The sequence below is a fragment of the Tyto alba genome, unplaced genomic scaffold (genome assembly GCF_018691265.1).
Source record: "Tyto alba isolate M040663 unplaced genomic scaffold, T.alba_DEE_v4.0 Super-Scaffold_33, whole genome shotgun sequence".
Taxonomy (NCBI): domain Eukaryota; kingdom Metazoa; phylum Chordata; class Aves; order Strigiformes; family Tytonidae; genus Tyto; species Tyto alba.
Genome location: NW_024881308.1, coordinates 15,576,875 through 15,601,280, shown reverse-complemented (window position 1 = coordinate 15,601,280; position 24,406 = coordinate 15,576,875). Strand labels below are relative to the sequence as shown.

At 48.9% G+C, this 24,406-nt stretch overlaps 1 protein-coding gene across 9 annotated transcripts in view; it reads left to right on the top strand.

The window, feature by feature from the left end:
• KCNQ2 (potassium voltage-gated channel subfamily Q member 2) overlaps positions 1-24,406 on the top strand; it is a 77,275-nt gene that overhangs the window by 4,431 nt on the left and 48,438 nt on the right. For all 9 annotated transcript variants that reach the window (XR_006166070.1, XR_006166072.1, XR_006166071.1 and 6 more), the window contains exons 2-4: positions 20,680-20,770; positions 22,041-22,167; positions 23,304-23,479. Coding sequence is in view for 6 of the 9 variants with exons in the window: in XM_042800946.1 (XP_042656880.1) it covers positions 20,680-20,770; positions 22,041-22,167; positions 23,304-23,479 (394 nt within the window). In the remaining 3 variants the exon portion in view is untranslated. The remainder of the gene's footprint in view (positions 1-20,679; positions 20,771-22,040; positions 22,168-23,303; positions 23,480-24,406) is intronic.

Sequence of the window (24,406 nt, the reverse complement as noted above, 5' to 3'; positions counted from 1 at the left end):
GCCTTGAACCCTTCCAGGGAGGGGGCACCCACAGCTGCTCTGGGCACCCTGGGCCAGCGCCTCACCCCCCGCACAGGGGAGAATTTCTGCCTTAGATCTTACCTAAATCTGCCCTCTTTTCAGTTTAAACCATCACCCCTCATCCTACCCCCACCCCCTGACCCAGAGTCCCCCCCCACCTCTCCTGTCCCCCCTTTAAGCCCTGGGAGGCCACTCTCAGGGTCCCCCCGGAGCCTTCTCTTCTCCAGGCTGAACCCCCCCAACTCTCTCAGCCCGGCCCCCCAGGGGAGCTGCTCCAGCCCCCCCAGCATCTCCGTGGCCTCCTCTGGCCCCGCTCGAGCAGCTCCGGGTCCTTCTGCTGTTGGGGGCCCCCGAGCTGGCCCCAGCACTGCAGGGGGGTCTCCCCAGAGCGGAGCAGAGGGGGAGAATCCCCTCCCTGGCCCTGCTGCCCCCCCTGCTCTGGCTGCAGCCCAGGGCACGGGTGGGTTCTGGGCTGTGAGCACACGGTGCTGGCTCACAGTAGATTTTCCCCCCACCAACCCCCCCAGTCCCTCTCCCTGGGGCTGCTCTCCAGCCACCCCTCGCCCAGCCTGGGTTTGTGCTGGGGATTGCCCTGACCCATGGGCAGGACCTTGCCCTTGGCTTTGTTGAACTCCATGAGATTTGTACAGCCCCACCTCTCCAGCCTGTCCAGGTCCCTCTGGATGGCATCCCTGCCCTCCAGCCTGTCCCCCACCACACAGCTCGGTGTCATCGGTGAACTCACTGAGGATGCACTCAATGCCACTCTCCACGTCACCAACAAATATGTTAAACAGCGCCGGGCCCAACACCGACCACTGAGGAACGACACTCATCACTGCTCTCCACTTGGACAGCTCTTGGAGTGCAACCATCCAGCCAATTCCTTATCCACTGAGTGTCCCACCCCTCAAATCCATCTCTCTATAATTTAAAGACAAGGATGTCATGCGGGACAGTGTCAAAACTCAGTGGTGCTGAGTTTGAAGGGCTGTGATACTTGAAAGTGATTTTTGTCCCTACCTGCAATCTTATTTCTGGAGGGCTCGCTGTGTTCTGTGCCAGCCTACGCAAGGTACTTGCGCTGGGCACCCCCATAGCCCGATGCGTCTGGAGACACGTTTGCTGATCCCCTGGGTGAGCTGCTCATGTTTGGTCCCTTAGCTGAAAAGTGGAGGGCTGGATTTGGGGCAGTAGCAAGAAAGCAGTCTGTTTTCAGACATTTTTAAAGCTGTGTGTGCTCAGGGCCAATGTAATTCTTGCATTTCCTACTTTGAATTTACAACCTTAAAGTGTCTTTTTACCTACGTTAAAAATAGTTTGGGTGCATTTTTATCTGCATACTGTGCACCATACATTCAGTTAATTAAGCAAGTGCACTGACTTAAATTATAATAAGGAAGAACATTTTCTTGCTGCCTAATTCTATTAAAATTTTCTTGTGCCATCCCCATCCCATTTGTTCTTCCCTTTTAATGCAGCCAGAAGCTACTTCTCTGTCCAGAACGTCTCCTCTCTGCACTGCCCGCATCCTGGCATGGCCACGGTGGGTGCGGTGGGAGGATGGAGAATTCATGCAGTTGCTTCCCTGAAGGTCCAGGGTTTCTCAGTGCTGAGGTGGCCTCTCTTGTGACTCCTTCCACTCCTCAGGGACTGATGACACATGGTTATTTCATATCGATCCATTCCCAGATAATCTTTTGCATCAAGTTGAACAACTCTGGGAACTCGCAGCCATTTTTCTCCTGCCTGGGTTGGATTTTTAGGCAGCTCTTGTGTATTGTTTTGTTTTCCACATATATTTTTATTTTTTTGTACTTGTACGGCATTAGTAAGCACTGAGGGGTGGTAGCCCATGGCAAGCCCTCGCCCACAGGCAGGGAAATTGCTGGCAGGTATGATGCCATCAAACTCGGCCCATCCACCAGGGACATACAGGGACATCCTGGGTTTTCCTCCCCACCTCCTAGTTGGGTATGTGGGATGAAGGGGCCGATCCAGATCTCCCGTATGTGCTGAGTTTAATGGACCTGCTGGGCTTTGACCTCCAACGCCGCTGTCCTCAGCCACGCGGTTGCGTTCACTATGGGGACCAGGGAGACTTTCGTGGTGGGATGCCTCACGAGTTCCATTCCAGCTGCTTAGTCAGAGCTTGGTGGGAGCAACCTGATTTCAGTCGCTTTAATGTGTCACGTTCCAGTCGTCACACTCGCCCTACACTGACATTATGGAAATGAAAACCAAACTGATCCTTCGGTGACCTCCTTTTTGTGCTGCAACACACCTCAACCAGATGAGTCTTGCTACGGCTCAGTTTATTCTAAAAAGGAAATAACCCAAAAAGCAAGCCCCAAATCCTATATTAAAGGGAAGATGGGCATTGCTTAAACTCATGCAGTTAGCAAAAATCAGATTTTTTTTTTTTTTTTTTTTTTGCATTGCAGCAGAGGGAGGGGATGTTAACAGGTTGGGACAGCGTCCGATTTGTTTGGTGGGGCAGGGTGAGCTGGGCGGAGGGTTAGCCTGTCAGGCATCAGTGGGGTTTACCAGGATAAAAAGCATGTAAGTTTGGTATTTGGCTTCTGGGATTTAAGCAGAAAACTCTTAGCCCTGCATAATCCCTTTTAAGGTAGCCCAAACACTTAGCTGATTTCTTAGTCAGCTCTTGAGGGACAGATTCCTCTTTAAATTGTGGTGGCAGGGAGATGTGCCAGTCCATATTTATGCTATATAACCTCTGGTAAAGTAGATACAGGAAAGCTGAGAAAGATGGAGAGTGGTTCCTACAAAGGATTCAACTTTATCTATGGCGTGCTTCTCATGCAAACATGAGCCTGTCTCTGTTGATGTGAAATGTCCCCAGTTCCCAAAGCGTCAGAGAGATGAGGTCTCCAGCACTGAGATACGCGTTGCTGCAGAATAATGCAATGGTGATCAAAAAAAGGAACCACATTGCAAAACCAGATTGTTGTGGTGACCTAAACAGAGTTTCATGAGTGTATTTCGATGGGAGCTGTGTTGCAAGGTCATTTGACTAGTGAGCATGCAATGGCAAAACCAGGTAGTTCAGGAGGACACTGGGTACAGTGGTTTGGCTGGTGCATCTGGGTCCTTCACCACCGTGTGTTTAAATGGCTCCTAACTGGGTTGCAAGCCAAAACCACTCGGGCTACTCTGACACTCACCTGTGGCAAAAGATGACCTCACCAGGACTGCAGGAGTAGGTATTTAAATGTGGTCGCTTGGTGGATGTGCCCGCCCACCCAGATGAAAAGAAAAACATCATTTTTCTCCAGTAAGAACAAGCCATGTGATACCATCAGCTCACCGAAGCTGTGGGGGACCTCAGCTCCCCACGCAGCTCTCCTGGCCTTATCCTGGAGAAATTGCAAACGCGGCCTCCTATGACATATTGAGCGTGTTTTGGGGGGGGGGGGGTCCTGTGGATTTATTCTAAAGCACTGAATTAATTCCATCTTGTGTCGTTTGATGGGGAGTATCTCACACAAGTCGCTGCCTGGGACAGTGAGAGCTGCTTTATTACCGCCTCGGGGCTTCTTGACTGTCTAACTGCCAATAAATGAGGGAAACTGGAGCGTTCCTCCAGAAGTCTCTCTGGTCTGTCTTTAGTATCGCTCCAGCCTCTTGATGTGATTTTTAGATGTGTGGAAAGCTTTGGTGTCGGTAAGCATCCATCCGGTGACTTTTTTTGAGTGGACTGGATGTCAGAGGGCAGCCTTTCCCAAGGCACGGGGAGCAGAAGACCTGCGAAATCTTCTCACCTCTCCCTGTTGCTGCTGTAGGGAAGTGATTTAAAGCTACCTCAGTCACTGGGACTGCTGGGTGCGGCAGCAGCTTCGCCCTTTCCAAGCCCTATGACTGAACAGTCACTTGATTGGTTTCGGGATGCACAATATCCAGACATTGCAGTTGGAGTGGGCTTTCAGCTCAAATCTGGTGATGCTCAGGTACCTGCTGGCTTCCTTACAGAAATCCCCTGGGATCCTTGGTGCAGGCTTAGGTTGGCAGGTCTGCGTTCTGGAGGTGCCCATTTCTCTCTCTTGATGACAGAGGGAGCCTAAATTCCCTTGCACACCTTGGGTGAAATCTGGGTGGGATGAGTCCAGACAAGGAGGAGAGAACACAGAGCCTGGCACTATTTCAAACTGAAAACTGGAGTGAGTTGAGGCATCTCCCACCTCCTGCCACAGCCTGTAGGAACTGGGGCGTTCAGAGCCAGAACTGCTACACTGTGGACACCCTGCCAGGCAAAGTCAAGGTGAGAAATGGGGCTGATCCACGTTGAAATGAGATGAGCAGAATCCGATATCCACACTTACTCAGCCATGTTTGAGGAGTGGTTTTGAGAAAGGAACCTTTATAGCAAACCCTTATCAACTCTTGCAGACCTGCAACTCAAGACCCAGGGGAAATCAGACGGTAATCAAGCTTTATTAATACTGATTATAGTTTCTAAGCAACTACAATTGTGGTTATAGGCTCTAAGGGTGTGGGAGGGAGGGCACAGTGGTCAGTCTTCATTCAGAAATCCTCCTTTTTTAATGCCTCCTCCAGGAGGGTGGGACAGGGCAAAGCGACAAGAGGACAGGCAAGGTCAGAGGGAGCGGCTGCCCCTGGTCGGGTCAGGAGGCAACTGCGCTCCATCGGAGGATCCTGACAGTCCGTCGTGGCTGGCACTTGATCTCTTTAGGAGAAGATTGGAAGAGGCAGAGATTTTTGCCTTCTGGAGGGTCTTTCCCTCGGCTTCACAAATGCCTCATTTGTAAACAGATCCTGATCTGCCTGGAAGTCCTGATTTTTCGTTTAGAGCTCTGCCAGCCTGGGGAGACGGCAGCGTCGAAGCCAAATACAGCTGGGGCGATAGCTGAGCTGCTGCCGCACACTGCGGTGGGTGAGCACAGCAGGGCAGGCAATCCTAATGCAGCTTCCACAGAGATGCTGTCACTCTCTATAAAGTTATTATGATGCCCAGGGAAAAAAAAAAAAAAAAAAGCTGTCAGAAATCCTGACTCAAAGGTGACTCATGTACACCTCTTCTCCGTCTCTTGCGTGAGCGCAGTAGCTTGTGTCTGGGTACCTGCTGCGTGTGTGTGTTGCAACTTTGGTTTGGTATGGTTGGAAAAACGTAGTAAGTGGTGCAAAAGAAAAAGAAAAACTTCAGTCAAATAATAATTCAAATGAATACTATAACAATACTCCTTTACAGGGGAAAACAATACTCCTTTAATATTACAGCAGTGTCCAAGCACCCCAAATGGAAGTAGAAGTCTACAAGCTTCTGTTCTGTACATCAAGCCAAAAAGAGCCAGTCCCTGCTGTAAGGACTTATTGTGTTGAACAGACAAGGCAGATGAAAGGCATAAAGGAGTTGTCAGGGGACTGCTGGTAAATGTTGACTTTGCTCCACTTTGCTTTTTAACAGTATTTACCCAGCTTCTTATTTGCTTTTGAGTTGGTGGGTTGGTTTCTATTCCTGCTCCTGGGGTTTGTAAAAGAAAGTGGGGTTGGTTTTGGCTAGAACAGACTGTCAAGAGACATGGGCCAGCCTATCCTGGTGGGAAATACCATAGTCTGAGGACCTCAGCAGGGTTAACTTTGGACGGGGAGGTTGAAGGCACATCTACCCTGGGACATGGATCACCCATACTGGGGCAGTTTGCTGTGATCTTGCTGTTCATTACAGATGCATTGGGCTCATTGGCTTTCTTACTGTCTGGGTGTTATACGTGGCAGCAAAATGGCAGCACTGGGAGACTTTTTCTTCTGCAGGTTTATGGGTTTTTAAAAGTGGCCATTAATTGAGTTTATGCTTGCTCAGACGTTCGTTAGCTGATGAGAACAACGTAATAAGGGATGTAAGAGCACTCCATCTTTCACTCAACAGGAGAGCAGAGGAGTTAGATATAAATATCTGTATATTATAGCTGGACAAACAGGGAGTGAGGCTGTGTTGCCTCCTGCCACTTCAAGCCATGTGGTGGTTAACCCTGAGTGCTTCCAAGAGGGGCAGTGAAAACCAAAAGCGCACCCCAGTAACAAGGATTACTCGTTGCCCTTGAAGCAGGTAGACTGCCCAAAGGGATTAGGCAGGTGTGGCCATTGCTTCAATGTTGGACATTGATTTAATTTTGTGGTTATTCATCCTTCTTCATCCTCTATGTCTGGCAAGGCTGGAAATGCCATGTCTTGTCCAGTTAACCTCTTGCTGGGCCTTCCTCCAAGTTTCCTGGGGTTTATTAGCAATGATTTGTGCTTTAAAGACTAGTGAGATTCCTGAGTCATCGCCTTAGGCTGGGAGCTATTTATTTCAGTGTGTGTGTTACACTCCCTGGGAGTGGGTGTCTCTTTTCCGCTTTTGGATCCTGCCCTGACTCTATATAAAGACACCAGGCTTGAATGAGCAACAAAACCAGCCCTCAAACTGGCTCCATCGTTTGGAAGATTCGTGCTGCTGATCCCATCTCTCCTGGCTGAAGGAACATGGCTGTTTGGAGCACGGGTAGGAGTTTGCACGGGATGTTTGTCTGTCTTGGGGTTGCATAGCTGCTGGGGCAGCTTGTAGGGATATGGTGTACTGTGTGTCCATGTTTAGGAGCAAGTCTTGCTCTACAGTGGCTCATGACCAAGGGGAAGCATGATTTGTAACTCCTTTTCTCCCCTGAGGTTGATTTGATGATGCTGTTGGGTTTTTGGTTGGTGGCATTTTTCTTATTTAGGAGAGATATTTCTGACTGGCTGTAATTCTCCATTGGTATCAGAGCAGGGACTGGAGGTGAGGTTGGCAAATGCAGACAGTCTCCTCTGAGACATTGCCAGGGCAGGAGCTGCCAGGTTTGGAGGAATTTCATTGCGTCATTTCTCCTGGGATGGCCCTTTTCAGACACATCCCATGCTTGCTTGATGGCCTTGCGGAAAGCTGCCTCACTGTATATGAGTTTGGGGGTTCAAGGAGAGCCCCTCACCTAACAGCTCTCCCGGGGAGCTGCCAAGAAGCCATCCTGCTGATGGCAATGTTCATACAAAAGCTGACTTCACACCCAATTAAGCATCACCCTGAGCCAGAGGGACAAGTCCTCATGTCATTATGTCTTGAACTAAATTGCTGGCACTTCATGAGGGCTCTGTCTCCCTAGCCTGAGGGACTGATGCATTTAATCTGGCTCAGCACTAAAGAAGCTTTGTTAACGTGACCTCCTGGTTTGGTCCTTGTGGCTACTGGATGCACATCACTGTGGTTGTCTTTGTCTTACTCATGGCCATTCCTGTAAGGAAGGAAAAAGACCTAGAGAAAAGGAGAATTTCCTGAGCTTTTTGTCTGTAATTTGTCAGGCATGACATGCAGTCACAGAATTTTGCACTGAATATTTCTTCTTTTCCACATTTTTCCTGTTAACGTCTAGATGTTTTTAATGCTATTCTTAATTAGCAGCTTCGTTCTTACCATACCAGCTAATGAGGGGTGGGAAGAATTTCTGTATTGACCTTTTGTTGATGATGGTGTTTTTCTTTTCTGCAACAGAAATCAGATATGATTTGAAACCTTCTCTGAGCTGCCCCTCCAGGCCCTGAGCCTGCACTCCCCCTGATCGTGTTTGTGGGTGCTGGGGACATCTCAAGGCACACTAAATGGTTTTGAGCAAGCTGCTGAGGCTTAGTCTGTGAATCAATAGATCTCCCATCTAAGCCTGGGTTAAATAACACCATGTAGGTCTGAAACTTGGTGTTAAGTTGGGGATGGATTAACCTGCCATAGGATAGGGGGAATGGTTTGAGGTTGTGGGTATAGGGAAAGGTAATGAAAGTGCCTGAATAAGACAAGTGAATGGGATTCTAAGGATGTGTCTGTCCCCCGGGTTCTACTGGGGGATGGGGATATAGACATCTCCAAGCAGGTGAGACATATCCCAACCTCAGGTCTCCACCCTATGCTTTGGAATAGCCAAATCTGGGAGACCTGCTGGTAGAACAGGGCTTGATGTTGCCTGGGCTTGACCCATTCGTATGCAAGAACTTGGGCACCAGAGGAGCCCGTCCATCAAATTTGCCATTTTTGCTGCCCTTCTTTGCAAATTATCTGCAGAGCAAATAAGCCTGTCATGTCTGTGTGCTTGACATAGAGTGCTCGCCCAAGCCCCAGCTCCCTGCAGAGAAATGGGCTGAGCCTCCAAAGTGGGTTCCAGTCCTACCTAGCCTTGCTCTTTTGGCCCTTCTCCGCATGCGAACAGATACTTATTAAAAACCCCAGAACAATTCATTAAGCTAATGGATTGCCAGCCCCTACCTGTGGCCAGGGAGGCTCATCTACCCAGCAGCCACATCCCCGGGGGACGTGAGTTGGGAAGAGTGGCCGGAGCCAAGCCCGACCCTGTGACGGCATTGCCTGCCAGCTTCAGCAGGCCGGTGGGATGTGCACCCCTGTGTGAAACACAGGGGCTGGTAGGGCAGCCCAGGGAGGTAGCACAGACCAGAGGGGGCAGCTTACTTATTTTCCATTTGCTAAAAGCGCAGCAGAAATTAAAGGAAGATTAATTCAACCTTTACCACCGCTCCCCCCCCCCGACCCCTTCCTGCTTTTTTCAGCTCTTTGCTGTTTCTAGGGAAGACTGAAAATATGTGCTAGAGAGGGAGCTACACTCTGAGCATTCTTACATGAATGCAGAATACGGCCCCCATGGGACTGCAGGGAAAGGCCCTGTAATTACAGGGAATGTCCTGTGAGTCTGGGTTACACAACCAGGATGGAGAGCTGCTCCTGCTCTGGTTTAGCAGCAGGCTGATGATGCTGTAACTCAAAATACTACCTGGCTATTATCCATTCATTGCTTTTTATCACTGTCAGTGTCCTCAATGCACAGCACAGACCACTCACGAGGCTCCGAGCCAAGAAGGAGGTAGGAAGGAGCACGCGGGCTCATAAAAGGACCGTTTGATATTTACAGTGCCTGGTGACATAATTCCCAGACAGCCCGAGCATATCTGGGAGCCAGCTGATGAGTCGCCGGGGAGATCTTGCTATGATGCCACCAAGTGAAGGTGACTCCGTCCCAGCTCTGGCAGGAGCAGGATGCCCTGATGGGGAATTCGTGCTGTGGCGTCTGCTCGCGGGCTCCACACCGGCTACTGCCACCTGGGTTAAGAGCCAAGTTAGCGGCCAGGAAAGGGGTGTAGGACTGTAGCAACTGCCTCGAGATGTCATAGAGGGGAGGACTAACACCTTGACTGCGGTGTTGGGCATGCCCTGGTGTCATATGCTGGAGGATGTTGCTCCTGGGTGTTCCTGGGTGGTTTTGTGCTGTCATTTAAGATGCTGTTGTTGGCTCAGGTCCATGTGAGCCTTGGTCGCTGGTGTGCTCTGCAGTGTTATTGTGCCAGGCTTTATTCTACTCTAGAAGGATTTATTCGTTGCTGAGGGCCGTGGGCATGTCTTGAGCTATGCATGGGCTTAACCTCAGCTGTGCCCTGTGTGCTGGGGGGTGGATTATTACCCCCATTTTCCAGTTTGGGAGCTGAGGTACGGAGGAGTTCAGCGACACAGGATGCCTGCAGCATCATCCGGCATCCCTGCTCCCCGTGCTGTAACCCTAGCCTCTCCCTCTTCCAGCAGTTATAACCGTTTCCCATACAGACAAGGAGACTTCAGCATGTATCCTTGTCCCGTCAGGCCTTCGTAGGCTCTGAATTATTAAATATTGTCTCTGATCTCCATTATAAAGATTGTTAGAGCACAGCTACTTATCAGAATAGAAAATACTCCATTTCTGTACGTCATTTGCTTTTGGGATTTACAATGAAGGAGAAAAGTTAAAAAAAAGGCCAAAAAAAATAATGAGAGGCTGAGATTGGAAGTTAGCACAGAGAAATAACATCTTTGCAAAAGGATGCCCAGCTTTCTGTCCCAGTACCCACGTGGGTGCTGGTCTGTATTATCTGTCTAAAACAAAATCACATGCAAATTCATTAGCGTTAACAGGCTGGAAAACGTTTGCTGCTGTGACTTCATGATGCTGGATTACAGACTGTGCTCTGGGGGTGCCTCTTCCCCCCACCCCCATTGCCGCCTCCTCCACCAGCTGGCAGAGACCCCGGCAAGCCGACCCGGCCGTGTTTCTGAGCAGTGGTTGTACGTTTGGCTTAGAGGGAGCACCGAGAAGGTGCAGATGCAGAGAAGGAGACCTGGGGCCAACCGCTGACTCCAGCCAGCTGCTGAGCTCAGGAATGGATTTATTGTTATTTCTGCGAGCCTGAAACCCTGGCTGCAGATTGCCATCATTTCCAAGGTCAGATTTTTGCTTGCTACTTGTAAGAAAGCGGGTGGTACCTGCTGCTCTGCAAGAGACTGGATTTGAGCAGCAGTAACCCAGGCCATGGTCCTGCTTTTAGTTATTCCCTTGCTGTAGAAGTGTCTCGCCCCACAGCTGGACACATCTGTGCCTGGCCAGGCACCATCACTACCATGCACCTTGCAGCATCCCTGAGTGGAGTTGCTTGATGTGACTCAGGCGGGTGATCCCCTGTATTTCCCATGGAATAAACCATGGAAACTGGCTTGAGAGTGAGCTGGAAATTGGAAGCAGGGTCTCACTGCTGTCAGGCTGGGTCTGATTTCCTCTGGACCCCACGGGAGAGGCACCTTCTCCTGCTCTGGAGTTAAGCTTTGCCAGCTCTCCCAGGCAGCAGTACAGCACGGTGCCGCAGGGGTGGGGGAGCTGCTGGCGGACTTGGATCACGCCTGAAAAAAGGGGGTTAAAAGCAGGTTTTTGCAAGCCTTTGCCTGCCATTTTAAAAGGGAAGGATGTTTCCCTGGCAACGAGATGGATGCTTCCCAGCAGAGCATATGGCTTCCATCGACTTTGATTTACCGATGTGTTGAAATGGCAGCTAGATAATCTCTCTTCAGCTTTAACGTGCCCATGCCCTGTGTCCCTGTTCCTTAGGAGATTTAAAAGAACTTGGGTCTGGCCCCTGCAGCGCTGGCCTTGCTCCCAGCCCGTCCTGAGGCTGGTGGGGTCCCATGTCAGGGCTGGGTCCAGGGACCTTCACAAAGAGGGACCCTCTCAGAGCACCTGAGCATCTCCTGGAGCAAGGAGCTGCAGGGTGGGCAGGAAAACATTTGCCACCTCTGCTGCCTTTCACCAGCCGAGCAGCATCTCCTCCTCGGAGAACATAATCCACATCCCTCTTTTCCTATTCTCCTCCCTTCTTTAAATCATTTTTAGATGTTTTCCACCTTTCACCACACAATCATCTGCCTCCTGCAGCTTGCTATTTATTGTTGTGTTTACTGGCACGGGGAAATAAGGAGAGGGAACAAACGTGTCATTTGCTGTGTGGGGGAACTTGGGGGAGCTGGTTTCTGTGAGCTCGTGGCTCTCCCAGGCTCGCTGGCATGTGCCCGCTGAGCTTGCACGGCAGCCTCCTCCAAAGGGCAAAACCAGGGCATCCTGATCGCTGCCCATCACTGCCTTCTCCATTCTTTAGCAAATTTGATGAAAATTGGCTGAACCGGTTCAAATATGAGGTACAGACAGTGAGGCAGGCAGATAGATCCGGAACCCGGGACCAGGATAAACTGGTGAGGTTCATTCAGGCAGCCCCCAGGGCTCGGGGACCGGCCGGGTAGGTTGGCCTTAAATGAAACGAAAGAGTCGTGCTGACCTGGGAATTGCTGCACTGCAGGGACTGGGGGCACCACCACCCCCCCCCCCCACCCCCCCCCCCATTCCTCCTCTCTTCCACTGATGGAGGGTTTGGGGGAGCTGTGGATGATGCTACCTTCTTTGCCAGGGGAGCCAAAAAGCCCTGATCTGCACACGCTGGCTCTCACCCCTCAGCCCTGAGTGCAACAACCCCCCCAAAGCTTCCCAGCCTGAAAGGCTTTAAAAATGAGGCTCCCTTGTAATTGAGGTTGCCTTTCTTTTCTTCCAGCAGGATCACGGCTTTCCCCTCCTCTCTGGGGTGTTTAGCTCTCCAGGCAGCCTCTCCCTCTGCAAAGGGCTCTGGCTGTTGGGGGAGCTGCCCCCCGTTCCCTCCCGTGCTCGGGGCTGAGCCGTGCTCACCCACTCTCCCATCCACTCGTTGCATTCAAGTTATGCTGGAGAAGAAGCAAGAGATAATAGAAAGCATTAATCACCTGCTAGTTCTGGGGATTAATTTATGAGGTGCAAGGAGAGGCTGTGCCCTGGCTGCCCCAGCGCTGTCTGTGCAGGTGGGGCTGTCCTGCTCCCATCGGGGTGTCATGAGCTGGCCGTTCTCTGCCATGAGCAAAGGAGACACCGGTGTGGGTGCTGGCAGGAGGATCTCCCCATCGCTCCTGGGGAGCAGCATGGCTGGGACCAATCTGGCTACAGCTCAGGGAAATTCTACTGCTGTAGAGGAGAGATTGCTGGGAAAGGACTCTGAATTCAGAGTTGCAGCTCCTGGAAGACCCAAAATAGGTATATTAGTGGCCAAGTTAAATGGAGCTTGATTGGCAGCTGTTATGATGCTTTCCCCTTCCTGTGGCATTACTGGCTGTTTCAGCAATTTTTTTAAGGCTAAAGAGCACTGCCTTTTTAAGCCTGAGCTCTCTGGAGATCTGGATTTGTTTTGCATCCCCTCACCCTGAGCAGCTCCTCCTGTCTGCACGGCTGAGGTGCTGCTCCCAGCAGAAATGTTCCCATCCCCACAGGAGCAGCCTCAGGGACATGAAAAGCATCAGGGCCACGTTCTGCACGCCGTCCTGCTGATGCGGGGAAGGGATGCAGAGCTCCAATACTGGCCACTGGAGTTTTATTTCTTGTTGTTGGACCTAATCCTGCATTCTTTTACGTGTCAAACTCAGGTGCCCCTCAGGCATTGCAGAGTTCAGACCCAGCTAAGCTGGACCCTCTCTCATGGCAGTGCAGCCCCCTTGGATTTTGGGGGTTATTTTTGATTTGCACCAGTGTGAGTAGAGAAGGGTAATTGCAGCACTCCTGTTATTCCTCAGGGTACATTTTTTTTACTCAGCTTGGGGGGGCATAGTCTTCTGGGGTTAAAATCAAAAGGCTGTGAACCAGCTCTCCTGCTTCTTGGCTCTGAGCTCCTTGCTAATCACTAGCTGGGACAAAAGAAGTAAAATTAAACAGATGGTGAAATTACAAACTCTAAGACATATTATATGGGCAGTTTGCAAATATTTCTTTCTTCTCCCCAAGACTCAGTTAATTAAACTGATGAGCAAATGGAATTAGCAGTGCTTTGGTAATGCTTGTATTTTATGCTTTGGTGTTATCCGTTAGCCTCCGGCTATGAGAAGCCACGTTCTTGTCTTCTAATTATTGAGGCACAAAGCTGGGAATGGACCCCGGGAAGTGGCCGGGGCATCCACGTGCCTTTGACTCTTGCTGAAATCTCAGCGGTCCTTCATTGTTAGGGAGCCTGAGAGCACAGCTCTTGGGTCCTGCCTTTACAGAAGCATAAACTGAAAGCTGAGGCATGGGGAAAGTGAGTTCTTGAAAGTCAACACAAGGAATTGGAGGCATTTTAGTTGCCTTCCATGGGTCTGAGATGGTTCACGCGGCTGCTGAGAGCTGCCGAGCCTCTGTGTCAGCAGCTCCCTGCGGATGCTCTCAGCGAGGATGCTCGTTTTTGAGGTGCTGTAATTCTTGGTGCCATAAAACTAGTGCAAAGTCAGAGACAGGGCAGCAAATCTAAAGGAGCTCGGAGAGACAGAGCTTGTCCTTTGTGAGCGGGAAACCTCGGGCTCCGGCTATATGGCTGCTCCTGGGACAGACCTTTGAAAAACCAGCTACTATTCCTGTCTGCAGCAGGGACCAGCCCTGAACATTTTGAGACAATCTTCCTATCTGCAATTAGACCAGAGCCTATTTTTGTATATGCCATTCCCTTGAGGAATGTTTAGATGAGATGCAGCATTACATTTTACAGGGACATCTTGCTTTTAACCCAGTTTTAGAGCTCAGTTAAGTCAGGTCAAGTGACCTGCCCAGGTCACTCAAATGAGCTTGACCTCAGCAAGAGGATTTTTTTATTCCTTCGTTCTCCAACCATGCAGCACAGCCCTTGGCTGCTTATATTCATTTATTTTTGTCAAGGTGTTGCAGAAAAGCAGGGATTTGCCCTTAAGAAACAGAAATAACTTGATCTTCATATGCAGATAAAGGTTAGATTAGGAAGGCTGGTATTCCTGTACTCACTAGTAATGATTTGGCAGAGGAGGGAGGAAGCAGAGGCTCTTTTGGAGGAATACCCTGTGGGATGAAACAGGCAGTGCTCAGATTTCAATCTGAATAATATGGGTATTGCATGAGACAGCAACTTTCCCTCACATGAAAATCAATGAACGTGCTCTGAGTTAATGCCTGCGCAGGCGTTTTAAGAATTACTTAAATGTCCAATATTTTATACTCTTAATTTACCTCCCAATGCACCATAATTGCACCGTGGTCTTTAGGATTCTCGCCCGTGAACCGTTTCTGCAGCTGCATGAATGTATTTCTCCCCTCTGAGTTTTTTAAAAGAAAACCTCAGCCCAGCAGTGCTGAATCTCAGCAGAGACAGACTTTTCTGGCAGGTGCATGGTCTTGATTAATACTTTGGGTTTTCCTCCAGACATCTGGCTCCTCTGAGGCTGTGTGTGCAGGGCAAGGAGAATACACAGACAAGCATTTCCCAGTGATTCATGTTAGATGAGGACAAAGATGAACATTTGAGCTAGAACTTTGTATGCGGTGATTATTATTAATAAGGCTTTTATTCTGAGTTGGGTAAGTTAAATGATTAGAGCCAGCCTGTAAAAAACCCAACTGATTCCTTAAATTTAACCCCTTTTCCTGCTGTAAATGTTCAGATCTTCATCTCCATTCCCTGTTATTTCCAGGCAGATTTTGTTCTTTGAGGCTTCAATCCAGAAAAGCTCTTAAGCTCACTCTTGCTTGTAAGTATGGAGATACACAACCCTTTGCTGGACTAGGGACAAGATATGTCATGCAGATCCTATTTCTGCTCTGAATTCCTGCAGATCATGGGTTCAGGGCAGGACTCTGGCTCTCGGGGCAGATGATGCTGTTTCTGCTCCCTGACTCTGTTGCAAGCAAGAGGGAAAGGCTGAGGAGCTCTTGGAGTGGGAACTGGTTTTAGAACTGGTGGATGTCGAAGGAGAAAATATGTGTGAACCAGTATTCTGCTCTTTTCTTCTAACTGCGACATGCGCTGCCTGAATAGAAGGAAGGCAGGGGAAGAGGAGTTTTTTTGTGACTTAATTGTGCCACTTTACCATTCTCATACAGTAAAGTTGTGACCAGCTATTCCTTTTTCTTTAGTTTCCTGTGATGGATTTGTGAATGCTCCTTATCTGCCCATAAAGCAGAAAGTGCCCTTCCCCCCCACAAACCTGATGCAAAGGAGATCTCATCCCCCTCTACTTCCTGGGCTGTAAATGTGCAGGCGTGTTTCAATAGCTGCAAGAGGAGCTGAAGCACAGAAGCAGGGTGCTGGGCTCCTACGTGTCTGGGGAAGACCCCAGAAAACCTGATCTGCTGGAAAAGCACCTCCTGTTTTTTGCCACCTCGCTGTCACGCAGCAAGGGGAGCAGGTTCCCTGCATCCATGCGCAGGGCTGGGGGGTTTGCGGGTGGTGGTGGTGCAATAGGGCTGATCTAGAAAGTAAATCCTCTCATTTTCCTTCCCATCCCGGTGCTGCTACCAAAACAGGTTTGGGATTGCTCTGTAACCCGATTAATTCCCATCTCCCAGAGCACCATTTAATGCACCTTGCTGTCCGCACCGCAGCCTCCTCCGGGACACTGCTTTGGTCCTCTGGAGATGCTCCACTGCTCCATTTGCACCACCATCCTTAGTACACTTTCTGGCTTTGTACAAACAGGGTGCTTCTTATCGGGGCTGTTCAGCCATCATCTCAGCACACCGAGAAGGCACAGAAGCTATTAACATTGTCCCAAAGAGGCCTTTGCTAAAGGTTTATTAAAAAGTTTATAAACCATAAGAATCCCTGCCTTGAAGCCAGCCTGAGTGTTGCCCATAAACCCTATTTTCTACCCCCATGGGTGCCCAGGGAGCCTCCAGGCTCCTCCAAAGAGCAAGATCTCAGCTGGGCTCAGGAGAGGGCGTGGGGTTGGGCATGGGCAGGGCTGAATCTGCGGGTAATGAGACCCCGTCGGGAGCTGTTTTTAGAAAGGAGTGTATTTATTAAGGCACAGGACTGAAAGGCAGGACTCCCCGCTTCTATTTTCAGCTCTGCTAGTGACAGAAGTTGCCTTGGGTGATGGTTTTGACTGGGACTGAGGGATGTGGAAAACCGGAGTGAGGCATTTAGGCTTGTGTGTTTAGCCTTGTAAAGGAATAGTAAGGTTGAAAATCACAGCAGGGTTGCTTGCATGACTAAAGATCCTGGATGCTTCTGGCTAAGGGTGGGTGCAATACGACATCTTTATCCCTGGAAAAGTCATGGCATTATCAGAGTTTTACTTCTGATTCACTGGAGACTTAAACTGAGCTGTAAATACTCCCGTTCTGATTATGAGGCACTCTGAGTGGTAAAAGGCATTTGACAATCTCTGTTTCTCTTCGGTATAGATGTCCTTTCACCTCTGTTTATGGTCATTGCTGCATTTTCATGGCCTTTGATTTACACTGAAGTTTTATGTACTTGAATGCCAGCGTTTTACAGACACCACAGCAAATGGATTGCTGGGATTACAGATGAATTGCCCATAAGTATTTTGGTTTTATTTTAGCACAATTATCAATGCCTTGTTTACATCCCCAAAGTAATTTTAAAGTGTTTTAAATGTTTTGTTTTCCATTGTGCAGCTCTCAAACACCTGTAATAAAATACTTCTTCCTTTCCAGCTTTGCTCTTCCTAATTAAACAAATCATTAATTCCCTTTCCCAATTCCAGAGGAAGCCAGCGAAGCATACAACAAGCACAGTGACTTGTAACAAGCTTGTGCCACCTCCTTATATTGTATCTCTCTATCGCATCCAGGAGTGCGGTTGTTAATTATTAGTGCTCCATCAGAGGAAGCCCAATGTTTTTGCATGTCAGCGAATGTTAATTGAATACAGGTATTTCAGGAATAAATTTAGAGGTCTTTTAAAATTCCTATGTGAATGGGTGTATAGATTCCAAGGGGGTTTCTTTGGGAAGGCAAATTAGATGATTAACCTGAAAAGCTTTATGATGATTCCATCATATGCTTTTACTGGGGGAAAAAAAAAAAAAAAAAAAGAGAGAGAGAAGGAAAATCTTTTCTGTTTCAAGTAATTTTAAGTTGTTTTTGTTTTGTTTTGTTTTTTTTTTTGAAGGGGGACTTCAGTCATTTCTCTTTCCACTGCTAACCTGCAGCATAGTGGATATAAAATTTGGATATGCAGATCCTGTGCTGGGATTTACAAATTGTAATAAGAAGCTTGCCACGGGTGTCTTAAGCCAACATAACCTTCGGATGTAAAGCCAAACTTTGGAGGACTTCGGATTTATTAGTATTAGCAGCAGTCAGATTTGTACAGCTGAGTCTTGGCTGAGCTTAAAGGTCTAAGGAAGGGATGTGGGGGATGCTGGAGCAGCAGGAGGTGCTGGCTGCTCATAGGAATGGGTGGTGGGTGAGAAGGTGCAGTGACATGTCCTTCTCCAGTGGCTCTGGGAGGCTGGAGCCAGCTTTTTCTGCGCCATCACTCTATGGAGGAGGCTGATCCAAACCCACACGCTTCCCTTTGCATCCTGGCCTGGGTTTGGGAGGGGCTGATACCGGCTCCAGCCATGCATCGTGTAGGATCCAGCCCCTGTCTGCTCGGGAGGAGGATATTGTCTTCTCCAAAGCTCTAAGCAGAATTGGCATCTTTAATGTAAAAATCATTAGATGGGACATAATTAATGTTCCTTATTGCACATTAACATTACCCAGAGTCAGGCTGCAGACATCATTTGCCGTTATTAGATATGTAGCATTAAAAATTAGATTCATCCCAACCTCTACACTATTTATTGGCCTGTTTTACTTTCCCTAGCTATCCATTATTATCTGGAGCCCTTTCCTGTGCTGTCTGGGTAGATTAGGTGAAATTAAAGCAGAGTCAGCCTTCCTGTTTCCCACTGCTCTCCCTCTGTGAGAGCTCAGAGGATACACATCATCTCCAGTATGGACGCACTTCTCAGCTTTTTTATTCCACTCCCCGCCCCCAACCGTAGCAGGTCCTCCCAGGAGCCATACAGACCCCAACCCCCTGAATTCAGTTTCCTTGCAGAAAGGTTTCATTCTCTTAGTCTCCTTTTACAGCCTCCCAGAGGTTTGTGGATCACCACAGGGTCAAGCAGAGGAGCTGTGCATCACTGTGGAGCTATCTCGGGATGCTTGGGCAGCTTACCCCGTGACAAACCAGTGCCTGCATCCCTTGCTGGCAGGGACCATTCCTTACCTGGTGGTTGAACATCCCCATTGGGACTGAGATGGGGAGATTTTGGTCCACGTGGGATTTGGTCGTGGAGCTCCCATGCCTCACTGAAGCAGCTGCCACCTTCCCCGTTGCCTCCCATGCTCGGCACTGCTGTAATTAATTCTGGCCCTGCAAGCGTGATCTGCGTCAGGTCTCCCTGGCAGTGAGGGACCTGGGGAGTGCAGAACCAAAATTACAGCAGCACTGAGCTGGCCCTGGGGAGATGAGGAGAACGGAGAGGCCAGGGATGAGGCTGCAGTGATGCGCTGGGGAAGGGAAGAAGCAGCACCGAGACGTCCCGCTGCCCCAGCAGCACCCGGAGCTGCCCCAGCTCTCCTCACATAACCACTGCTTGCGCAATCCACCCTTGGGATTCGAAGTGATAAAGAGATTTCTTTTCCTTTCTTTTTTTCTTGCTCCATCAATATATGTCTAGTGATAAACTTAACATACAGGAATCCACTTTCTTGTGGTGTTTGTCCCTGCCAGGACCCATCATTTGAGCGTGGTGTCATTCTGCATCTGAGTGGCCACCGTAGCAAACACAGCGTGCAAGTCTGTGTTGATATTGGGACTTTGCTTTCAGCACATCCTCAGGCATTTTACTATGATGTTTGGTGGCAAACATACAACCCACATTCTACATCTTTAATTAGAAAAATCTAGGATTTTCTTTCCCCCCTGATCCTTTTCCATTACCTTTTTTTTTGGTTTCCTCCTCTCTTTGTTCTTTCATTGATTATTCATTTGTTCTCACTCCAACAGAGAAGTTTGCAGCAGAATCTGGGCCATCCCGGGAGCAGGGCTGCCTGACCCAGCTTCTTCCCTCCAGTGATGCAGGGCTCTGCTCGTTTATGGCAAAGGTTTTAAAAGACCAGCTTGGAGAGAAAAAAACATTTTAAGTGAGACCCAGAGAAGACACCAAGGGACACCGTGGGTGGGATTGCACAGGACATTTTCTTGCTCTCTTGAGGTTGTTTCAAGTCTCTGGGTACCAGACCCGGTGTGAGAAGAGATTTGCAGTGAGAAATCAGGAGCTTGTCCTTACCTGGTCTGTGCCGAATTCATCTTGTTGCTGACAAAGCTCAGTCTTCGCTGAGATGGCTCCAAAAGGTCCCTTACCTCCAGCAGGCAGGGACGTTTCAGCCTGTGGTTCAAATAAATACTGCAAATCCCCCTATTTTTACTTGTTACTGTGACATTAATGGTCATTGCAAAGCCACAAGCACGACCTGGTGGTGCGAAGCTCCTTTTCTTTATGCAACAAAAAGGAACAGCACCCACCAGCTGAACCGTACCTTATAAATATTCAAAATGCAGTTTGTAGGAATGTGAGACAAAGCCAGACCGATGAATTATTTAATGCTTTTAAAGTATGCAGCTTTTAGTTTCTCCTTGCGCTGGCCTACTTTATTGTATCAGTAAATCGATCTTTAGTAAATTAATTTTCCTCCTTCTGTTTGAGCAAGCAGTGGGCATCGTGGGCTGGTGGAAACCTTCTCCGTCTGTGAGCAGATGCCAGGGCACCTCTGTAGCTGCAGACTCAGGCGTCGAGTGTCAGAAGAGAGTCGAGCTCCTGTCATTCATTTTGTGCCTTTTGATTTGCATTAGTACATCCAGCATTCGTGGAAAGCACAGAGCGTGGGCGGTTTTGATGGGGACAGCCTGGGAATGACGGGGTGGTGTGACATTGCCGAGGCTGTTTTTGGGACAGTAGACGTCAATGAGACCTGGGCGCGTACTGTAAGGGGTTTCTGAGATTCTCCCCTATTTCATGGTAAATAAAAGAGTGTTCAGCCTGTGCTCCTGCTCATCAGCAGTCTGGTCGCTCGTTCTCACAATAACAAATTTCCCTGCTTGTTTGCATGCTTGTTAAAAGAGTGTTGCAGTGAGAACTGACAGTTCCTTGGGGATATAATGTCAGAGGTGATCAGAGCCACCAGCTGGGAAGCCAATGGGATTGGTGCTGGCCAAACTGGGAACAGTCCAGTGGGTCCATCCACACATAACTCTTCCAGTTACGAAAACTAGGAACTTTACTTTCCCTTTTTACTTGGTATTGTAGGAGCAGCACAGTAAACATTCCTAGAGAAATATGTCCAAAAATGCTCTCTGGACTAGTCTGAAGGAGTGTGAAAAATTCCTGCTCTGAAGACTGACGTTCTCTCTCTTTTTCTATTTTTTTCTTTTTGTGCTCTATAGTTTTCTACTAGTTTTCTCCTGCCTGGTGCTGTCTGTCTTTTCGACCATTGATGAGTACCAGAACAGCTCAGAAGGGGCCCTTTACATCCTGGTAAGTGTGGAGTTGCAAACGAAGCCATCAGTGAGGCATTAAAACAAAGTCAAAACCACACAGAAACATAGGGGTGGAGGTGTTTAACTGAGGCAAGAATTTAAACTGTTGCTTGTGAGACGGGAACCACTGGGATCTGCAGGTAAGAAATAGGAAAAATGTGAGGAGAAAGCTGTATCAGGAATAAACTAAAAATATTTTTAAGTATCCTTTAAAACCCTTCTTCCTAAACTTTTTATTTTTTCTGAATTTATCTTTAGTTGCAAAACACAGTAGCAGGACTGATCCCAACTGAAAAGCAGCTTGATACCCAACAGCCCCCCGTATCTAAAGCTGCGGATGCTCTGCATAGGGACCAGCCTGCGTAGCTGCCTCCTCTCCCACACTATAGCATCCCTGCGACTATTTGATCTGTCATCAAAATTCAGAGTTTTGTTCCTTAAATAGCCCGGCATCCCTCGCAGTGGCCATGTGGCTTCTGCCATTGGGAGCCAGCAGAGATCCTGCACGCACTGCCAGGTCGTGGGGCTGCCGGGTTCACGTGTCTCCTTTCCTTTTATCTTTCTTCCTCTTCCCCAGTCCCTGCCCTACATCGACACCAAAAGGCTCTGCAGACTAATTAGGGCTTCATCAGGTTTGCCACATGAGAGAGCTGAGGCAAGCGCCGCTAGTAAAGAATTCAGAGGGAAGGGAGCGTGTGCAGGTTATTCGGGTGGCAATGGGAAGAGCTGTGATGCACAGCGTCATCGTGCTCGCTTGGCATCAAGAGGCAGAGGATCTCCGCCACCCCTGCCTCAGATAGCCCAGCACACAGAGACAGCCAATCCAGTTTTCTAGGGAAAAAGCTCAAATCCTCCGTGAAAAGTCCTAGGGTGGAGTAGCTGGTGACTCCCATCTCTGATCTTCCCTGAGCTGCGTGGCATTAACCTAGTCAAATCCTGGAGACTAATGGTGGGGAAATAAGCAGGTACTCGTCAGTGCTGTGACGGGGGGCACGAACACAATACGAGAAGGTGTAAAACTCTAGTTCATGGTTACAATATGCAGTACCTCTCACCACCCCGAGGGAGGGTGATGGAAAACACAACAGCAAAGACCTGACAATATTTTCAAGCCCGAGCTCTCCATTTAATGATGCAGACAGCTCTGTGAGAGATTTTCTGAGGTGTGTGGAGTCGAGGTTGAAGGGTTTGTACGTAGTTCTGGAGCATGCTCTCCATCACGTCCACCTCCAGTTCTTTCTCAGCTAACGGCGTTGTCTCCCTTGCAGGAAATCGTCACCATCGTGGTGTTCGGGGTCGAATACTTTGTGAGGATCTGGGCAGCCGGTTGCTGCTGCCGATACCGGGGCTGGAGGGGAAGGTTAAAATTTGCCCGCAAGCCTTTCTGTGTCATCGGTAAGACCTGCCTCCCTGCATGGGATTTCCCAAACCAAAATGGCTATTGCAAGTGCCTGCTTGCGTGGTGCTCTGGTTTCTTGTATGAATTCGGGGGGTTGATCCTCATTTACTTCAAAGGCAAAAGTCCATGGATTCATGGACGTGGGTTTTGTTATTCTACACGAGGCTCACCCTGTTTTCTGCAGACCTAGGAGCCATCCTGTTGCCCTGCATACCCCAGGCATTGCCGACAACTGCCCACAGCCAGAGAAGGGGGGTTTAGCCAGGAGAAGCTGAGCGTAGGAGCTGGGATCCTGCCATCCTGTGTCCAACCTCGACACCAAATCGCTCACAAGTCACTGAAACTCTCTGTCTCACTTTGCCTTCCCTGGTGCTGGTGAGCTGCCTCACAAGGGAGTTATGAGACTTAATTAATTCTTGTTTGCAAAGTACTCGGCAAGCCTCTTGTGAAAGGGGCCATCTGTGCACAGCACTTATTTTTAATGGGGTAAGGAGTGGGCAGAGGCCGTGCCATTTGCTATGGATCCTGCTTTCAGATGTCTGGGAGCTGGCAATGGTCATATGCGACATTTTAGCTTATTCCACAGAAATGCATTTCTATAAAATTTGCATAGAAAACCAGGGAAGAGGAAGGTTTTCAGGATCCTGAAATTTAGGATATGAAGAGCATAACTTTTTTTCTTGGCTGTTCTTGGTCCATGAGCACCCTAGGATTGCTATGGTTGACCTCTAGGATTTCATTCCTAAATTAGGTGGGGGAATTCACACTCTGAACAGCGGTGTGTAAGAGACAGCTGTGGCTGATTAGAAGAGGGCATGCATTTTGCAAGGATTTAATCCCGTTTAGCAGCATTGACACTGCATCATATTGGAATTCAGGCTTTGCAGTACTTGACGCATTTTCTATGGGAATGATGAGTGCGGAGAAGGAAACTAGGATGTTTCCATAAAGTGTGCAGTGGTGCCTTTCATCCAGGTTAAGATTTATGCTGTGTCCTTCCAGCACTAGATACAACTGAAACAAGATCCCTTTCACGCACAGCCTTCTGCTCTCAGTGGCAGTAGGAGTGCCGTCCCCTTTGGTAGTGGTTCGGCAGCGTTTCCTCAGCTCTCCACGCCCTCTGTTCCTGCAGACATCATGGTGCTGATCGCGTCCATCGCCGTGCTGGCGGCGGGGTCCCAAGGGAACGTCTTTGCCACCTCGGCGCTCAGGAGTTTGAGGTTCCTGCAGATCCTGCGAATGATCCGCATGGACCGGCGGGGCGGCACCTGGAAGCTCTTGGGCTCTGTGGTCTACGCGCACAGTAAGGTGAGCAAGTCCCAAGCAAGGCCACGACGTTGCTCTTCACGTTTCCCTCGCCAGAGATGCTCCTTTGGTTCAGTTCTCCACCCCAAACATCTCCCAGGCCTGGGGAGATTGGAAAGACGCCGTAGGTAACACGGGTAGCAGTGCAAAATCAGAGACATAAGCAGAGAAGGGAGCGATGTTTAGACGTTTGCAGAGAATACCTTGGAACATAGAGACCACCTGCACGCTGATACAGCTCATTTCAAAGGGTTAGCAATTAGCCAGCAGCCTCATTAAGCACTGGTGGTGTTGCGTGCTCTTTGTCTAGGATGCACGCTTCAGAGCGGATGCATTTCTGAAAGCGCATCCTGCGAGCAGCAGCCTCTCACAGACGTGATTATCATGCCAGGTTCCTCTTCCCAACATGAGATCATCATAGAACTGATCCCTGGTGTAAGGCACCTTGGCCTTTCTTTGGTTTGGGAAGAATTTGTTGATTTTTTTTTTTTTTTTTTCCTTTCCTGCTGCCAAATTATGAATTTGAATTTTCTCCTGTTTCCTGTACTTCTTACATTAAAAAGCTTAGCCAGCTTGTCGACAACTATGTAAAAATCATAGGGAATTTGTGGGTCTCTTGTCCACCCTTCATCCAAAACCAATCAGTTCTGTGAATTCTGAATTAAAACCTCCCTGAAATCGGAGGATATTGTGTCTAGACCCTAGCTTTGTAGGTCCTCCCCAGTTAGCGGAAGGGACTTGCCCTAAGCAGAGTCCCCAGGGGTGTGAGGGTTCCATTTCAGTTTTAACCCCACTTCCCTGTGTGAACTGGGGAAATATAGTGTTTTTTTTTAGTCTTAATTCCACATCTTGAAATAATAGAGCTATTAACATTCCCTTTCTGTCTCCGTTTGCTGTATGTGTTTAGGTGATGGGGTCTTCAGGATGGGG